The 19827-nt window shown below is 37.0% G+C and overlaps 1 protein-coding gene across 5 annotated transcripts in view; it reads right to left on the bottom strand.

Annotated features, from left to right (window-relative positions):
• The window catches only part of LOC118009895 (arylamine N-acetyltransferase 1), a 118056-nt gene that overhangs the window by 76686 nt on the left and 21543 nt on the right, over nucleotides 1-19827 (bottom strand). For 2 of the 5 annotated variants that reach the window (XM_035003890.1, XM_035003892.1), the window contains exon 2: nucleotides 1348-2609. The exons of 2 other annotated variants lie outside the window; for them this stretch is intronic. In XM_035003890.1, the coding sequence (XP_034859781.1) occupies nucleotides 1731-2603 (873 nt within the window). In that variant the 5' untranslated portion in view covers nucleotides 2604-2609 and the 3' untranslated portion in view covers nucleotides 1348-1730. Of the gene's footprint in view, nucleotides 1-1347; nucleotides 2610-14821; nucleotides 14828-19827 lie in introns of those variants that run through there. One more of the 5 variants, XM_035003893.1, reaches the window with a different exon arrangement.

Below are 19827 nucleotides of genomic sequence, written 5' to 3'. Positions count from 1 at the left end.
TTTATTTATTTATTTATTTATTTATTTATTTATTTATTTATTTATTTATTATTTGAGATAGAGTGTGAGATGGAGCAGGGGCAGGGGCAGAGGGAGAGAGAGAAGGAGACTCCCCATTGAGCAGGGAGCCCATTGTGGGGTTTGATCCCAAGACCCTGGGAGCATGACCTGAGTTGAAGGCAAACACTTAACTGACTGAGTTGCCCATGTACCTCAACAAGTGCCTTCTTTATTACCCATTATCCATCTGGCCCATCCACCACCCACCTCCCTCCATCAACCCTCAGTTTGTTCTCTATTGTTACGAGTCACTTATGGCTTGTTTCCTTCTCCCCTTTTCTTCTTTTCCCATGTCCCATATGTTCATCTGTTTTCTTTCTTAAATTCCACATATGAGTGAGACCATATGGTATTTTTCTTTCTCTGACTTATTTCATGTGGCATAATACACTCTAGTCCATCTACATCATTGCAAATGGCAAGATTTCATTCTTTCTGATGGCTGAGTAATATTCCATATATATATCCTCTTCTATATCCATTCATCAGTTGATGGACATGTGGGCTCTCTCCATAGTTTGGCTATTGTTGAATAATGTTGCTATAAACATTGGGGTGCATGTACCACCTTAGAATCTGTATTTTTGTATCTTTTTGGTAAATACCTGAGAGTGCAATTGCTGAATTGTAGGGAGTTTTATTTTTAACTTTTTGAGGAACCTCCAAACTGTTCCCCAGCATGGCTACACCAGTTTTCATTCCCACCAACAGTGCAAGAGTGTTCCCCTTTCTCCATAGCCTCACCAACACCTGTGTTTTTCTTTGTTGTTAATTTTAGCCATTCTGGTAAGTGAGGTGATAACTCACTGTAGTTTTGATTTTTATTTCCCTGATGATGAGTGATGTTGAGCATTTTTTCATGTGTCTGTTAACCATTTGTATGTCTTCTTTGGAGAAGTGTCTATTCATGTCTTCCACATATTTCTTAACTGGATTATTTGTTTTTGGGGGTGTTGAGTTTGATAAATTCTTTATAGATTTTGATATTAACCCTTATCTGATATGTTGTTTGCAAATATCTTCTCCCATTCCATGGGCTGCCTTTTAGTTTTATTGTCTCCTTCACTGTGCAGAAGTTTTTATTTTGATGAAGTCCCAATTGTTTATTTTTGCTTTTGTTTCCCTTGCCTCTGGTGACGTGTCTAGTAAGAACTTGCTGCAGCTGAGGTCAAAGAGGTTTCTGTCTGTGTTCTCCTCTAGGATTTTGATGGTTTCCTGTCTCACATTTAGGTCTTTTGAATTTATTTTTTGTGTATGGTCTAAGAAAGTGGTCCAGTTTCATTTTGTGCATGTGGCTGTCCAGTTTTCCCAACACCATTTGTTGAAGAGACTGGTTTTTTTCCATTGGATGTTCTTTCCTGCTCTATTGAAGGTTAGTTGACTATATAGTTGTGGATCCATTTCTGGGTTCTCTATTCTGTTCCATTGATTTATGTGTCTGACCATACTGTCTTGATGACTACAGCTTAATATGTTAAATGCTGACATTTTTAAGGGTAAAATTTTCCTCATTATAATGTGAGTATTGGGGAAATATGGTAGCTGATAACTGATAAATTGGGTGATACAGACATTTACTTTTTTATTGTCTCTAATATATGTTTAAAAATTTTTATAATAAAAAGTTTCAGTACATGAGGTAATACTGAGGACCATTTTTGCTCCTTATACTAAATGGTAAAAAACTGATCACCATGTTTGGGCACAAGTTTTCTCTCCAAGGAAATATTAAATATATTTTTCAGCTTTTCTTCTACTTCTTCCTCATTCAGTATTTTAAACTCTATCAAATCCATATTATCCTTAAAATTGAATTTCCTATAGGTAAGGGTGCAGCCCACTAAACAGTGAACCCCTTCAGAGGTCTGCAAGGAACAGAATGACTTGCTTGTAAACACAGATGTTGGAGACATCTGAAGGTATGTATTCACAGACTCAAAATCTTCAATTGTTCGAGGTTCAAGAGTAAAGGAGTATATTTTTCGGTATTTGTTCTTTTCTAGGAGATCAGAATTAAGAAACTCTTGGTTTGGAATGTACTGGTCTCTTCTGATTTGGTCCAAGTACCAGATTCCTTTGTCTTCTGACAAGTGGAAGATGCAAGGCACCTGAGGCTGATCCTTCCCAGAAATTAACTCCAGAGGCTGCCACATCTGGTAAGAGCGTCCAAACCCAGCATCTACTATGTAATTCCTGCCATCAGTAGTCACCTTCAGGAGAAGGTGAATCATAGCATTGCTATATTTGCTGGCTGGAGTACTGTAAACATACCCTCCTAACATTGTGGTCTCAAAACCGATTGTGGTCAGAGCCCAGTACAGAAGATGATTGACCTGGAGACACCACCCACCACGGTTCTTCCTCACAACTTGATCAAAAATGGGCTCCAAGCCCAATTCCATGGCTTCCCCACAGTGGATGTTAAGGTTCTCAAAGGGAATGGTTCGAATTTGGTGCTGAAGAATGTCAGTTAATGTTTCCAAGTCCACTTTCTTCCTAGAGTTCCTATAACCAATTCTTTCAAAATATGCTTCAATGTCCATGATCCCCTAAGGGAAGTACAACAAAACAGAAATAAATACATTACTTTTGCACTGGATTTCTTTGATTAGCCTAATTATAACTAACATATTTTAAAAATGTAAATGCAATCAGTGGTTATAAATATCCATAATCATAAGTCTTTTTTTTGTGCTTTTATTGTATAAATTACTTTTGTACATATAAACTCACTTAGTAGACTTAGTAACCCTGTAGGAAAACTATTATCACTTCTTTCATGTTTTAAGCATGAGAAATTGGAAATCCATCAAAAGTGAGGAGTGAAATTATAAAAACAGTTTACATGTGGTTTTCTTCATGACGAACAAAACAAGGTTCAAATTGGTATCAAAACAGGGTTTAAAAATAGTTCCTAATACAAATAGGAGAATTATATAAAAGAGTCTATCGATTTCATGGTACCTGATCCACACAATTTCCCCTTTAGATAAAATTATCTGGTCAAAGTTTCCCACTCAAAGATTGTATTCATTTGTGCATTGATTTATTAATTCATTCAATATATTCAATATATTTTCTGAATACCTACTATGTATTTGCTACTGATCTGCTGCTTGCTTGCCCTCAGAAATCTTACATTTTAGTGGGAGTTGGATGACATAGATAATAAATTGGATAAACCAATAAAACATTCAATTTCTTAGATTCTGATAAGTGCCCTGTGGAAAACTAAAGCAAAGAAAGAACACATGTTATGTACTGAGAAAACTAATTTTGAATAAAGTGATCAAAGAAATCACCCTTGTGACCTTAAGGATATGAAAGAATGAGCCATGTCCACATGTGTGGGGAATACCATTCAGGCAGAAGAAACAAAGCAAAAAAAGTCTCAAAGTAGAACCTGCTTAGAATGCTCAAAGAACATGTAGGAGGCCAGGGCGATTGAAGCAGAGTGAGTGGGAGGGAATGTGAACTGAGATGAGATCAGACAATTAACATAGGCCTAAAAATCAGTGGGGGAAGGTTCCAGAATAGGCAAAGTGTACCATAATCAATTTGATATTTCTCGCTATTATATGAAGAATAAGCTGTATTTATTCAGCTAAATAAATAGACATGTGACCCATGTGGACCAATTAAAAATATGTAGGTTCTAGGACCAGTACTTTGCTTGTGAATGGTATGTTATCCAAGTCAAGTCACTGAGACTCTAATGAAGGAATATTTCAGAAACCTAAGCAGATATGTTCTGCTGCAGGGCTAAGAATTGGCAGGGTATTTTCTCAAAGCTACTGGGAGAACTTGCTGAAAAATAATATCAACAAAAATTTATGGGGTTGAAGAATTAAAAGCAGGAGAAAAGAAGATGAGAAAAGACCTGAATCAAATCTTAAATTATCTCTTGACTTTCTGTTAAAGTGAGCTAGCAAAAAAAAAAAAAAAAAAAAAAATCCTTATTTTACTAAATTCCATGTAGAAAAGGTTTCTGTCCCTTGCTGGTGAAAATCCTAATCCCATGTAGACGCTAACTGTAACTGTAGTGCATTACCTTTGTTAATATGACATGGCTTGAGGTGACAGGATACAAAAGCCCTGTCCCCTAGGCTAGTGGTGATAAGCTATGTGTTTCTATTGTCCTTCTTATTCTCATTTCTTTTGTATTCTATTTTTCTTTCTTGATCAGCTCTTCTCATTTTGCTAGGATTTTAACTTTCTCTATTTTTAACTTCTGCAACATTATTTTCTCTAAATCTATTAAGTTTATTTCATCTCTTCTCATCTTATTTGCATTGATATCCTTTACCAACATGTACACAAGCTCTAAAACTACCACTCAGACACGGAGAAACAATTGTAATTGAGCCAGGCCATCCAAAACCCTCTCTTATTCTATATCCAGAAGCACTGTTGAATAAGTAAGGAGGACAGGTGATATGGAACAAAAGAAATATGGTTTAGACATGCTTGACCTTTAAAAAAAATTTAGTCAACAGTCTTTTCCCTTTTCAATTAAGTTAACATATAGTGTGTTATTAGTTTCAGGGGTAGAATTTAGTGATTCATTACTTGCATGTAACACCCAGTGCTCATGACATTAAGTGTCCACCTTAATGCCCATTACCCAAATATCCCACCCCACCACCTCCCCTCCAACAACCCTCAGTTTCTTTCCTATAGCTAAGATTCTCATGGTTTGCCTCCCTCTCTGTTTTTATCTTACTTTGTTTTTCCTTCCCTTTCCCTATGTTCATCTGTTTTGTTTCTTAAATTCCTATGAGTAAAATCATATGGTATTTGTCTTTCTCTGACTGACTTATTTCGCTTAGCATATCATCCTGTTATATCCACGTCATTGTAAGTGGCAAGATTTCCTTCTTTTTGATATCATATATATAATGATATATATATATAGTGGGAGTTGGATGACATAGATAATAAATTGGATAAACCAATAAAACCGGTTATAATGTATACATTATATAACCAATGTATATATACATTATATAACCAATGTGTGTGTGTGTGTGTATATATATATATATATATATATATAATCACATCTTTATCAATTCATCGTCCATAGACATCTGGGCTCTTTCCATATTTGGCTATTATGGATATTGCTGCTATAAACATTGAAATGCATGTGTCTCTCTGAATCACTATGTTTGTATCTTTTGGATAAATACCTAGTGGTGCAATTGCTGGGTCATAGGGTAGGTCTATTTCTAACTTTTCAAAGAACCTCCATACTGTTTTCCAGAGTGGCTGCACCAGTTTGCATTCCAAACAACAGTGTAGGAGGGTTCCCCTTCCTCCACATCTTTGTTGATATCTGTTGTTTCCTGACTTGTTCATTTTAGCTATTCTGACTGATGTGAGGTGGTATCTCGTTGTTTTGATTTGTATTTTCTTGATACTGAGTGACATTGAGCATCTTTTCATGTGTCTGTTGGCCCTTTGCATGTCTTCTGTGGAGAAATGTCTATTCATGTTTTCTGTCCATTTCTTGACTAGATTATTATTATTATTTTTTTTGGTGTTGAGCAAGCTATAAATTCTTTATGGATTTTGGATACTAGCCCTTTATCTGATATGTCATTAACGAATATTTCTCCCATTCTGCAGGTTGCCTTTTAGTTTTGTTGACTGTTTCCTTTGCTATGCAAAAGCTTTGTATTCTGACGAAGTCCCGATAGTTCATTTTTGCTTTTGTTTCTCTTGCCTTTGAAGATGTATCTAGCAAGAAGGTACTGGCAATGAAGTCGAAGAGGTTGATGCTTGTGTTCTCCACTAGGATTTTGATGGTTTACTGTCTCACATTTAGGTATTTTATCCATTTTGAATTTATTTTTGTGTATGGTGTAAGAAAATGGTTCAGTTTCATTCTTCTACTTGTGGCTGTTGTTTTCCCAACAGCATTTGTTGAAGAGACTGGTTCCCCCTCCATTGGCTATTCTTTCCTGCTTTGTTGAAGATTAGTTGCCCAGAGAGTTGAGGGTCCATTTCTGGATTCTCTATTCTGTCCCATTGATCTATGTGACTGTATTTGTGCCATACTGTCTTGATGGTTATAGCTTTGTAATACAGCTTGAAGTCCAGAATTGTGATGCCACTGGCTTTGGTTTTCATTTTCTTTCTTCCTTCCTTCCTCCCTTTTTTTCTTTATCTCTCTCTTTCTTTCAAGATTTTGCTTATTTATTTGACAGAAAGAGAATATGAGCAGGGGGAACAGCAGAGGGAGAGGGGAAAGCAGGCTCCTCGCTGAACAGGGAGCTTGATGTGGGCTTGATCCCAGGACCCTGGGAACATAACCTGAGCCAAAGGCAGATGCTTAACCAACTAAGCCACCCAGGCACCTCTGGTTTTCTTTTTCAACATTCCTTTTTCTATTCAGGGTCTTTCCTGGTTCCATACAAATTTTAGGGTTGTTTGTTCCAGCTCTGAAAATGCTGGTGATATTTTGATAAGGATTGCTTTAAATGAGTAAATTGCCTTTATTTATATATTTGGCTGTTCCTATTAGGGGAATAAACACTAACAGTTGTTAGATCTTCTTGTTGGATATACCCCTTTATTATGATGTAGCATCCTGTTCATCTATTACTACAGTCTTTGGTTTAAAATCTAGTTCGTCTGATATAAGGATGGCTACTCCAGCTTTCTTTTGATGTAAATTAGCAGGATATATGGTTCTCCACCCCTTCACTTTCAATCTGGAGGTGTATTTGGGTCTAATAGACACTTTAACAATATTTGTTCCTCTAATCTATGAGCATGGAATGTTTTTCCATTTCTTTGTGTCTTCCTCCGTTTCTTTCATAAGTGTTCTGTAGTTTTCAGAGTACAGATATTTTACCTCTTTGGTTAAGTTTTTTCCTAGGTATCTTATGGTTTTTGATGCAATTGTAATGGAATAGATTTCTTGATTTCTTTCTACTGCTTCATTGTTAGTGTATAGAAATGCAACAGACTTCTGTGCATTGATTTTATATCCTGCAACTTTGCTGAATTTCTGTATCAGTTCTAGCAATTTTTGGGTGGAATCTTTTGGGTTTCCAACATAGAGTATCATGTCATCTGTGAAGAGTGAACGTTTGAATTCCTCTTTGTGGATTTGGATGACTTTTATTTCTTTTTGTTGTTTGATTGCTGAGGCTAGAACTTCCAGTACTATGTTGAACGACAGTGGTGAGAGTGGACATCCCTGTCATGTTCCTGACCTCAGGAAAAATTTCTATTTTTCCCGATGGAGGATGATATTAGCTATGGGTTTTTCATATATGGCTTTTATGATGTTGAGTTATCTTCCCTTTATTCCTACAGTACAGAGAATTTTTGTCAAGAAAAGATGCTGTATTTTGTAAAATGCTTTTTCTGCATCTACTGAGGAGCTCATATGGTTCTTGTCCTTTGTTTTATGAGTGTGGTGCATCATACTGATTGATTTGCAAATGTTGAACCACGCTGGAAGGACAGGATTAAATCCCAGTTGGTCGTGGTAAATAATCCTTTTAATGTACTGGTGGATCCTATTAGCTAGTATCTTGGTGAGAATTTTGGCATCCATGTTCATCAAAGATATTGGTCTGTAATTCTCCTTTTTGGTGGGGTCTTTCTCTCGTTTGGGGATCAAGGTAATGCTGGTCTCATAGAACGAGTTTGGAAGTTTTCCTTCCATTTCCTTCTTTTGGAACACTTTCAGAAGAGTAGGTGTTAATTCTTTAAATGTTTGGTAGAATTCCATTGGGAAGCCATCCAGCCCTGGCATGTTGTTTGTTGTGAGATTTTTGATTACTGATTCAATTTCTATGCTGGCTATGGGTCTCTTCAAAATTTCTATTTCTTCCTGTTTCAGTTTTGGTAGTTTATGTGTTTCAAGGAATGCATGCATTTCTTCCAGATTGCCCAATTGTTGGCATATAATGCTCATAATATGTTCTTATAATCTTTGTATTTCTTCAGTGTTGGTTATGATCTCTCCTTTTTCATTCAGATTTTATTTATTTGGATCCTTTCTCTTTTCTTTTGATAAGTCTGGCTGGGGTTATCAATCTTTTTAATTCGTTCAAAGTACCAGCTCCTACTTTCCTTGATCTGGGTTACTGTTTTTTGTTTTTGATTTTGTTTTTTTAATTTCGGTATTTGTGATTTCTGCTCTAATCTTTATTATTGTCTTCTCCTCCTGGATTTAGACTTTATTCGATATTCTTTTTCCAGCTCCTTTAAGTGTAAAGTGGGGTTGTGTATTTGAGACTTTCTTGTTTCTTAAGAAAGGCCTGTATTGCTATATAATTCCCTCTTAGGACCACCTTTGCTGCATCCCAAAGTTTCTGAACTGTTGTGTTTTCATTTTCATTTACTTCCATGTATTTTTAAAAAATCTTCTTTAATTGCCTGGTCGACCCATTCATTCTTTAGTAGGATGTTCTTTAACCTCCATGTAATTGTGGTCCTTCTAAATATTTTTTTCTGGTTGACTTCAAGTTTCATAGCTTGTGATCTGAAAATATGCATGGTATGATCTCAATCTTTTTTTATGTGGTGAAATCAGATTTGTGACCCAGTATGTAATCTATTCTGGAGAATGTTCCTGTGTGCTTGAGAAGAATGTATATTCAGCTGTTTGAGGTTCAAATGTTCTGAATATATCTGTTAACTCCATCTGGCCTACTGTATCATTCAAAGCCCTTGTTTCCTTGTTGATCTGTTTAGATGATCTGTTCATTGCTGTGAGTGGGATGTTAAAGTCCCTACTATTATTGTATTATTTTCAATGAGCTTCTTTAATTTGTTATTAGTTTATTTATATATTTGGTTGTTCCCATTAGGGGAATAAACACTAACAGTTGTTAAATCTTCTTGTTGGATATACCCTTTTATTATGATGTAGCATCCTGTTCATCTATTACTACAGTCTTTGGTTTAAAATCTAGTTCGTCTGATATAAGGATGGCTACTCCAGCTTTCTTTTGATGTAAATTAGCAGGATATACGGTTCTCCACCCCTTCACTTTCAATCTGGAGGTGTATTTGGGTTTAAAATGAATCTTTTCGAAGTAACATATCAATGGTTCCTTTTTTTAAAATCCATCTGATACCCTGTATCTTTTTTATTTATTTATTTTTATTTTTGGAGCATTTAGTCCATTTACATTCAGAGCAATTATTGAACAATATGAATTTACTGCCATTGTATTACTTGTAAAGTCACTGTTCCTGTAGATTGTCTCTGCTCCTTTCTCGTCTTTGTTACATTTGGCTTCTCATCACTCATAGGGTCCCCTTTAATATTTCTTGTAAGGCTGGTTTAGTGGCCATGAATGCCTTTAGTGTTTGCTTGTCTTGGAAACCGTCTTTTTCTAATCTGAATGACAGCCTTGCTGGATAAAGTATTCTTGGCTACACATTTATCCCACTTAGCACATTGAATTTATCATGGCAGTCCTTTCTGGTCTTGCCAGGTCTCTGTGTACAGGTCTGCTGCCAGCCTTATGTTCCTACCTTTGTAGCTTAAAGGCCTCTTCTTCAAAGCTGTTTTCAGGATTTTCTCTTTATATTTACAATGTGCAAGTTATATGTTGTGGTGTTGACCTATTTTTGTTGCTTTTGAGGGGAGTTCTCTGTGCCCCTTAGACTTAAATGTCTGTTTCCTTCCTCAGAATGTGGGAGTTTTCTGCTATAATTCACTCAAATAAATATTCTGCTCCTCTTTCCCCACTCTTTATCTTCTGGGATTCCTATATATGGATATTAATTTGTCATATGGAATCGCTGAGGTCCCTAAGTCTACCTATAATATGGATATTAATTTGTCAAATGGAATCGCTGAGGTCCCTAATAGTTTTCTTTCCCTCTTCTTTTCAGCTTCCTTATTTTCCATAATTTCATCTTCTATATCACTGATTTGCTCTTCTGTTTCATTCATCATTGTTTTTATGTCCTCCACGTGTGACTGCATCTTGGTAATAGCATTTTTAATTTCAGCCTGAATTTTAGTTCTTTTATCTCTACAGTAATGTATTCTCTAGTGTCTTCTATACATCCTTCAAGCCCAGCTAGTATTTTTATAATCCTGGTTCTAAATCTAGTTCAGACATCTTACCTATATCTGTATTGATTAAATTCCTGGAAGTGAGTACTACCACCTGTTCTTTCTTTTGGGAAGGTTTGCTTGGTTACGTCTTTTTGTCCAGCAAAGAAGAGAAAAAAAATAACAATAACAAGAGCAAGATGGTGGAGGAGCAGGAGACATAAATTTCGTCTGGTCCCAGGAATTCAACTAGATAGTTATCAAACCATTCTCAACACTTACAAACTCAACAGGGGATAGAAGAAAAGAATAGCAGCAATTCAATGAACAGAAAAGTGACCACTTGCTGGAAGTGTATATTTTTCTGGGGTTGTTGTTATCCTTTTAGCATTTTTTCTCTCATTCATCTATTCTTCTCTGGACAAAATGACAAGATGGAAAAAAATCACCTCAAAAAAAAAAAAAAAAGAACAAGAACAAAAAGCAGTACCAACTGCCAGGGACCTAATCAATACAAACATTAGTAAGATGTCAGAACTAGAGTTCACAATGATGATTATAAAGATACTAGCTGGGCTTGAAAAAAAGCATAGAAGATACTAGAGAATCCCTTTCTAGAGAAATAAAAGAACTAAAATCTAACCAAGTCGAAATCAAAAAGGCTATTAATGAGATGCAATCAAAAGTGGAGGCTCTAACTGCTAAGATAAATGAGGCAGAATAGGGAATTAGTGATATAGAAGACCAAATGGTGGAGAATAAAGAAGCTGAGAAAAAGAGAGGTAAACAACTACTGGATCACAAGGGGAGAATTCGAGAGATAAGTGATACCATAAGATGAAACAATATTAGAATAATTGGGATCACAGAAGAAGAAGAAAGAGAGAGAGGGGAAGAAGGTATATTGGAGCAAATTATAGCAAAGAACTTCCCTAATTTGGGGAAGGAAACAGGCAACAAAACCCAGGAGGCACAGAGAACCCCCCTCAAAATCAATAAAAATAGGTCAATACCTCAACATCTAATGGTAAAACTTAATAGTCTCAGAGACAAAGAGAAAATCCTGAAAGCAGCTCGGGACAAGAGGTCTGTAACCTACAATGGTAGACACATTATACTGGCAGCAGACCTATCCACAGAGACCTGGCAGGCCAGAAAGGACTGGCATGATATATTCAGGGCACTAAATGAGAAAAATATGCAGCCAAGAATAGTATATCCACCTTGGTTGTCATTGAAAATAGAAGGAGAGACAAAAAACTTCCAGGACAAACAAAAACTAAAAGAATTTGTGAACACCAAACCAGCCCTAGAAATATTGAAAGGAGTCCTCTAAGTAAAAAGAGAGCTTAAAAGTAACATAGACCAGAAAGGAACCGAGACAATATACAGTAACAGTCACCATCCAGGCAATACAATGGCACTAAATTCGTATCTGTCAATAGTTATCCTGAAGGTAAATGGGTTAAAAGACTCCAATCAAAAGACACAGGGTATCAGACTGAATAAAAAATAAGACCCATCAATATGCGGTCTGCAAGAGAGTCATTTTAGACCTAGAGACACCTCCAGATTTAAAGTGAGGGGGTGGAAAAACATTTGCCATGCTAATGGACATCAAAAGAAAGCTGGGGTGGCAATCTTTATATCAGACAAATTAGATTTTTTTAAAGATTTTATTTATTTATTTGACATAAGAAACACAGCAAGAGAGGGAACACAAGTGGTGGGGGGGAGGTGGGAAAGGGAGAAGCAGGCTTCCCACCGAGCAGGGAGCCTGATGCAGGACTCAATCCCAGGACCCTGGGATCATGACCTGAGCTGAAGGCAGATGCCTAATGACTGAGCCACCCAGGGGCCCTGACAAAATAGATTTTAAACCAAAGACTATAATAAGAGATGAGGAAGGACACTATATCATATTTAAGCGCGCTATCTGACAAGAAGATCTAACTATTTTAAGTATCTATGCCCCTAACATGGGAGCAGCTAATTATATAAGCCAGTTAATAACAAAATAAAAGAAACACATCGACAATAATACAATAATAGTATGGGACTTTAACACCCCCCTCACTGAAATGGACAGATCATCTAAGCAAAAGATCAACAAGGAAATAAAGGCTTTAAATGACACACAGGACCAGATGGACTTCACAGATATATTCAGAACATTCCATCCCAAAGCAACAGAATATAACTTCTTTTCTAGTGCCCATGGAACATTCTCCAGAATAGATCACATCCTGGGTCGCAAATCAGGTCTCAACTGGTACCAAAAGATTGGGATCATTTCCTGCATATATTCGGACCACAATGCTTTGAAACTAGAACTCAATCACAAGAGGAAAGTCGGAAAGAACTCAAATACATGGAGGCTAAAGAGCATCCTACTAAAGAATGAATGGGTCAACCAGGGAATTAAAGAAGAATTTAAAAAATTCATGGAAACCAATGAAAATGAAAACACAACTGTTCAAAATCTTTGGGATGCAGCAAAGGCAGATCTAAGAGGAAAGTATATAGCAATACAAGTCTTCCTCAAGAAACAAGAAAGGTCTCAAATAAACAACCTAACCCTACAGCTAAAAGAGCTGGAGAAAGAACAGCAAATAAAGCCTAAACCCAGCAGGAGAAGAGAAATAATAAAGATCAGAGCAGAAGTCAATGAAATAGAAAACAAAAGAACAGTAGAACAGATCAACAAAACTAGGAGCTGGTTCTTTGAAAGAATTAATAAGATTGAGAAATGCCTGGCCAGACTTATCAAAGAGAAAAGAGAAACGACCCAAATAAAATCACAAATGAAAGGAGAGATCACAACCAATGCCAAAGAAATACAAACAATTAGAACACATTATGAGCGGCTATATGCCAGCAAATTACACAATCTGGAAGAAATGGATGCATTCCTAGAGATGTATAAACTACCAAAACTGAACCACGAAGAAATAGAAAACCTGAACAGCCACCTGGGTGGCTCAGTTGGTTAAGCGACTGCCTTCGGCTCAGGTCATGATCCTGGAGTCCCGGGATCGAGTCCCACATTGGGCTCCCTGCTCAGTGGGGAGTCTGCTTCTCCCTCTGACCTTCCTCCCTCTCATGCTCTCTGTCTCTCATTCTCTCCCTCACAAATAAATAAAATCTTAAAAAAAAAAAAAAAAGAAAACCTGAACAGACACATAACCAGTAAGGAAATTGAAGCAGTCATCAAAAATCTCCCAACAAACAAGAGCCCAGGGCCAGATGGCTTCCCGGGAGAATTCTACCAAACATTTAAAGAAGAACTAATACATATTCTTCTGAAATTGTTCCAAAAAAATAGAAATGGAAGGAAAACTTCCAAACTCGTTTTATGAGGCCACCATTACCATGATCCCAAAACCAAGGACCCCATCAAAAAGGAGAATCACAGACCAATATCCCTGATGAACATGGATGCAAAAATTCTCACCAAAATACTAGCCAATAGGATCCAACAGTACATTAAAAGGATTATTCACCACAACCAAGTGGGTTGTAGTCCTGGGCTGCAAGGTTGGTTCAACATCCGCAAATCAATCAATGTGATACAATACATTAATAAAAGAAAGAACAAGAACCCTATGATACTCTCAATAGATGCAAAAAAGCATTTAACAAAGTACAGCATCCTTTCTTGATTAAAACTCTTCAGAGTATAGGGATAGAGGGTACATACCTCAATATCATAAAAGCCATCTATGAAAAACCCACAGCGAATATCATTCTCAATGGAGAAAAACTGAGAGCTTTCCCCCTAAGGTCAGGAACACGGCAGGGATGTCCACATCACCCTTGCATTCAACATAGTATTAGAAGTCCTAGCCACAGCAATCAGACAACAAAAAGAAATAATAGTCATCTGAATTGGCAAAGAAGGACTCAAACTCTCACTCTTTGCAGATGACATGATACTTTATGTGGAAAACCCAAAAGACTCCACCCCAAAACTGCTAGAACTCATACTCCTGTATTCAGTAAAGTGGCAGGATATAAAATCAATGCACAGAAATCAGATGCATTTCTATACAACAACAACAACAACAACAAGACAGACGAAAGAGAAATTAATGAGTTGATCCCGTTTACAATTGCGCCCAAAACCATAAGATACCTAGGAATAAATCTAACCAAAGAGACAAAGAATCAGTACTCAGAAAACTATAAAAGACTCATGAAAGAAATTGAGGAAGGCACAAAGAAATGGAAAAACGTTCCATGCTCATGGACTGGAAAAACCAATATTGTGAAGATGTCATTGCTACCTAGAGCAATCTACACATTTAATGCAATCCGTATCAAAATACCATCAACTTTTTTCAAAGAAATGGAACAATTAATCCTAAAATTTGTATGGAAGCAGAAATGACCCCGAATAGCCAGAGGAATGTTGAAAAAGAAAAGCAAAGCTGGCGGCATCACAATTCCAGACTTCAAGCTCTATTACAAAGCTGTAATGAAGACAGTATGGTACTGTAACAAAAACAGACACGTAAATCAAAGGAACAGAATAGAAAGCCCAGAAATGGACCCTCAACTCTAAGGTCAACTAATCTTCGACAAAGCAGGAAAGAATATCCAGTAGATAAAGACAGTCCCTTCAACAAATGGTATTGGGAAAATTGGATAGTCACATGCAGAAGAATGAAACTGGACCATTTCCTTACACCACACACAAAAATAGACTCCAAATGGTTGAAAGACCTCAATGTGAGAGAGGAGTCCATCAAAATCCTAAAGGAGAACACAGGCAGCAACCTCTTCGACCTCAGCCACAGCAACTTCTTCCTAGAAACATCGCCAAAAGCAAGGGAATCAAGGGCAAAAATGAACTACTGGGACTTCATTAAGATAAAAAGCTTTTACACAGCAAAAGAAACAGTCAACAAAACCAAAAGACAACCGACAGAATGGGAGAAGATATTTGCAAATGACCTATCAGATAAAGGACTAGTATCCAAAATCTATAAAGAATTTATCAAACTCAACACCCAAAGAACAAAGAATCCAATCAAGAAATGGGCAGAAGACATGAACAGACATTTTTCCAAAGAAGACATCCAAATGGCCAACAGACACATGAAAAAGTGCTCAACATTGCTTGGCATCAGGGAAATCCAAATCAAAACCTCAATGAGATATCCCCTCACACCAGTCAGAATGGCTAAAATTAACAAGTCAGGAAACGACAGATGTTGGCGGGGATGCGGAGAAAGGGGAACCCTCCTACACTGTTGGTGGGAATGCAAGCTGGTGCAACTACTCTGGAAAACAGTATGGAGGTTCCTCAAAAAGTTGAAAATAGAGCTACCCTATGACCCACCAATTGCACTACTTGGTATTTACCCCAGAGATCCAAATGTAGTGATCCAAAGGGGCACCTGCACCCCAATGTTTATAGCAGCAATGTCCACAATAGCCAAACTAAGGAAAGAGCCAAGATGCCCATCCACAGATGAATGGATAAAGAAGATGTGGTATCTATATACAATGGAACATTATGCAGCCATCAAAAAATGAGATCTTGCCATTTGCAACAACATGGATAGAACCAGAGGGTATTATGCTAAGTGAAATACATCAACCAGAGAAAGACAAGTATCATATGATCTCACTGATATGAGGAATTTGAGAAACAGGACAGAGGATCATAGGGAAAGAGAGTGAAAAATGAAACAAGACAAAACCAGAGAGGGAGACAAACCATGAGAGACTTAATCTCAGGAAACAAACTGAGGGTTGCTAGAGTGGAGGGGGGTAGGAGGGATGGGGTGGCTGGGTGATAGACACTGAGGAGGGTATGTGCTATGGTAATTGCTGTGAATTGTGTAAGAGTGATGAATCAGAGAACTGTACCCCTGAAACAAATAATACAGTATGTGTTAATAAAAAAAAATTAACCACAAAAACCAAAGCAAAACAAACAAACAAAAATACTAGATCCTGCATGTATTTTGGTCTGCTTATTAAAAGAAACTAGATTCCAACATAAGAAAGAAAGAAAAACATATATATACTTATAAAAATAAAATAAAATATAATGAAAGGAAACAAAAAATAAAAAATATGTAAAGCATATTTAAAGAGGGCATGAGCACTGGGTATTATACTGAATTAATGAATCATTAAATATTATATCAAAAACTAATGATGTACTACTATTCCTTGGCTAATTGAATTTAAATTAAAAAATTTTATCCTACTTTGTTCCTATGGCAAAAAAAAAATAAAGCATATATAAAATAAAAATTAAAAAAGAATAAAAAATGAATTAAAGAAGGAAGAAAATGACTGGAAAATAATACTAAAAGTCTAAGGAATAAAAATACAGAGAATGCTATATACTGTTTTCTCCAACAGCTGAAGGTTTCAGCCCTCTATGATCAGTACCTTTGATGAGACCGAGTTGTTTGTGCTGGTCTTCTGGAGGTGGGGTCTGTTGTGCTGATTCTCAGGTGGACTTGCCCTAGAGCAAATGCACCTCCAGTGCACAGAATGGCCAGGCTCAATGTAAGCGGCTCCAGAGTCCTTTAGGTGGCACTGTTTTGCTCTTTGAAGGCTTTCAGCACTGATGGGCAGGATGAATATGGCTACACCCTGCTCTCTAGCCCTGGAGCTGACAATCTGTGCCTCCCACTCTTCAGTGAGCTGTCACAGAAAAACTATCAATCACTCTTGTTTCCTTGGTTTCTTCAGAATTCTGTGTTCACTCAACATTTGACAGATCATTTTTATCTCAGGCACTCGACTGAGTTTCAAAACTCCAAATTTCAGGGACTCTCATGGCACAGACCTACACTGTTTCTCCTGGGGAAGGGGAGTCCCGCCCATTGTAGGTGGGGTCCTGCCAAGCTGCTTTTTTGCAGGACCTGTCCCTGGAAAGCAATTGCATGACTGTGCAGTGGTTCACAGTTTATGGCAACACAGAGCAGAAAAAACCATCATCTAGACTCCTTGTTCTCAGCCAGCTTCCCCACTCCAATGCCTGGGAACTCTGCCAAACTGAGGGACCACCTGTTCTTCTTGCAACCCTGCAGATTCTCAGACCATGCTGTCACACCTGGGATTCGGTCCCCCTTCACCACCTGAGCACCTTTAAGCCAGGCGTATCCCCCACTGTAGCAGACTTCTAAAAGTTCTGATTTTGCATTCCACTGCTTATAATGCTTTGTGGCAGCCTCCTTAAGCAGGCTCCCTCCCCTCTGCCATATCCTCTGCTATATCACACTGGATTCAAGTCCCCTTACCTCCTACCTTCCAAACAGTAGTCACTTTTCTACTTGTAGACTTGCAGCATTTATTTTCTCAGATCTCTGATTTATTTCTTGGGTGCTCAGAATGATTTGATAACTATCTAGTTGTATTTGATGGACAAGACAAAGTTGGGGTCCCCCTACTCCTCTGCCATCTTAACTCCTCCCCTTTAGTCAATAATCTTAATCTACTGAGACTCAAATTGCAACCATTTTACACATCAAGGCTAACCCTTTCACAATGTGGCACAGCCTGAGGTGGCATGGTATAAAAGGCCCTGGCTCTAAGTTTAATAGTCATAAGTATTTCTCTTCTTTCTCCCTATATAATTTCTTTCTCCTTATATAATTTTATTTCTCTTTTTTGACCCAGCTATCACTCTCATACTGCCAATGCTTCCAACTTTCTCTGTTCACGGTATCTGAAATATTGTTTCCTTTCAATCTATTAGATTCATTACATTTCCTCTCATCTCACCAGCAGCTTTCCCAATATTTAGAGAAGCTGTAATACTCTATTATTTAGTCACAGAGAGAACAACTGGTATTTAACCAGATCCCCCCATATCCTCTCTGGCACTAACCCAGAATCTATAAATGTGTATGCAAAAAAAAGAGATGAAGGTTAATTGAAAAGGAATCAAGTGGTTTATAGCTGAACCACTTGATTCTTGGTTAAACCATTATTCCTCCTACTAAGAAATTATTTTATATTTATTACGAATTGTCATAATTTGTTTTCAAGTGTTTTCCTTTTCCCTTTTCTCTCTATTCTTTCCTTTTTTTAAGATATAATTTTAAATTAGAATGTAGTAACTGCATGTCCATGAAAAAAATAAAGTTTCTGTTAGGAGTTTTGATGCAAGCAGCATATTGTAACCAAAAAATACTTGAGTATTGTGTGTCTAAACATAAGAAATTGTGTATTACTAAAGTTGTGGTTCAAGGTGAAATGCTGAAAGCATTTAGAAAGTAGTTGGAAGGGAAATAGCTCATTGAAAACACTATTAGCTTTGTATATTGATTTGTAGCATCTCCAGCTCAAAGATAAATATAAGAGAAGATTCAAAGAAGACAGAATGAACATACTTAGAGTGCTTACCGAGAACTCTCAGAAAAGTACTTAATATCTTACTAAGTAAATAGGAAGGAGGTTGATTTTTAATTTTAATTCAGAATACTTAGAAATGTCTTATTCCTAGGGCGCCTGGGTGGCTCAGATGGTTAAGTGTCTGCCTTCAGCTCAGGTCATGATCCCAGGGTCCTGGGATCGAGTCCCGCATCGGGCTTCCCGCTCCTTGGGAGCCTGCTTCTCCCTCTGTTTCTCTCTGTCTCTCATGAATAAATAAATAAAATCTTAAAAAAAAAAAAAAGAAATGTCTTATTCCTGGCCCTGACTCTAGAAATAATGGAAAAGATAGTAAAACATATAATGTGATTTCCCTTGAAAACAAAGAGATAGTTTGGTGGACCATGAATTCTTTTTAAAATCCCTAAAATCACAAAACAGAAGTGAAAGAACTGAAGAGTAAAGTGAACATCTGAACTATATAGGAGAAACTGCAGAAAGTTTAACCACATGAGATGAGAGCAGCATGGATGGAGCTCTAGTATGGAAATTGTGGAAGCCAGAGAAGGAGGCTCAGAAACAACCAACCAGATGATTGTTGCTATGGGATCAGCAAGGAGGGTTTATGCCCCTCATTGCTACAAAATTTACCAAACACAGCAAATGCCAGTATGTAATGGTAATATCTGGTCTTCCTTTTGGTGTAAAGTATAATTGGGAATATTGGCACACAAAAATAAGATAATGTTGTTAATGTATGGTGTCCCCAGAAAGGAAGAACCATCTATATACAGAAGACTGGCCATCAAACTATCTTCTGTCATATTTATTGCCCTTCATTTCCACTGAAAAGATTGAGGAGTCAAACCCCACCCCAACTAGTCACATTAGATTTAAGAAACAAGGGGGACACAGAGCTACACATGCATGAATATGATGAAAAAACAGAATGCAAATATAGTATGAGATTGGGCTTAAAAGAAAAGGAGATAATATGTAAAATAAGACCAAAAAAGGCAGCCAACTCAGGAAAAATATAAACTGAACAATGAAAAGAAATTTTTCACAGGTACTTGGAATGATAGAACATTTTAAATACATAACAAAAAGCCAAAAAATGAGCTGCTAAAATAATGCAGCATTATGGAACAGAAGATTTCAGGCCCTAGGAAACTAATTAAGAACAAAACCAAAACTAATAAATAATTATAAACTGAAAAAGACAATATAGATACAGCATGATATCAAATTACTTATGTAGAAGAACACCTTTATACTCACAATAATAGTTAATAAAAAGACAAAGCCATTAAACAGAAAAAGCTAATAGAGAAAGCAGTTAAGGACAATTCAATATGAAGACAACTGGTGATTCTGAAGAAAATTCA

The sequence above is a fragment of the Mirounga leonina genome, unplaced genomic scaffold, assembly GCF_011800145.1.
Source record: "Mirounga leonina isolate KUSES-001 unplaced genomic scaffold, KU_Mleo_1.0 Mir_128, whole genome shotgun sequence".
NCBI lineage: Eukaryota > Metazoa > Chordata > Mammalia > Carnivora > Phocidae > Mirounga > Mirounga leonina.
Note: the sequence above shows the minus strand (reverse complement) of the source record. Positions and strands in the feature narration are given on the sequence as shown.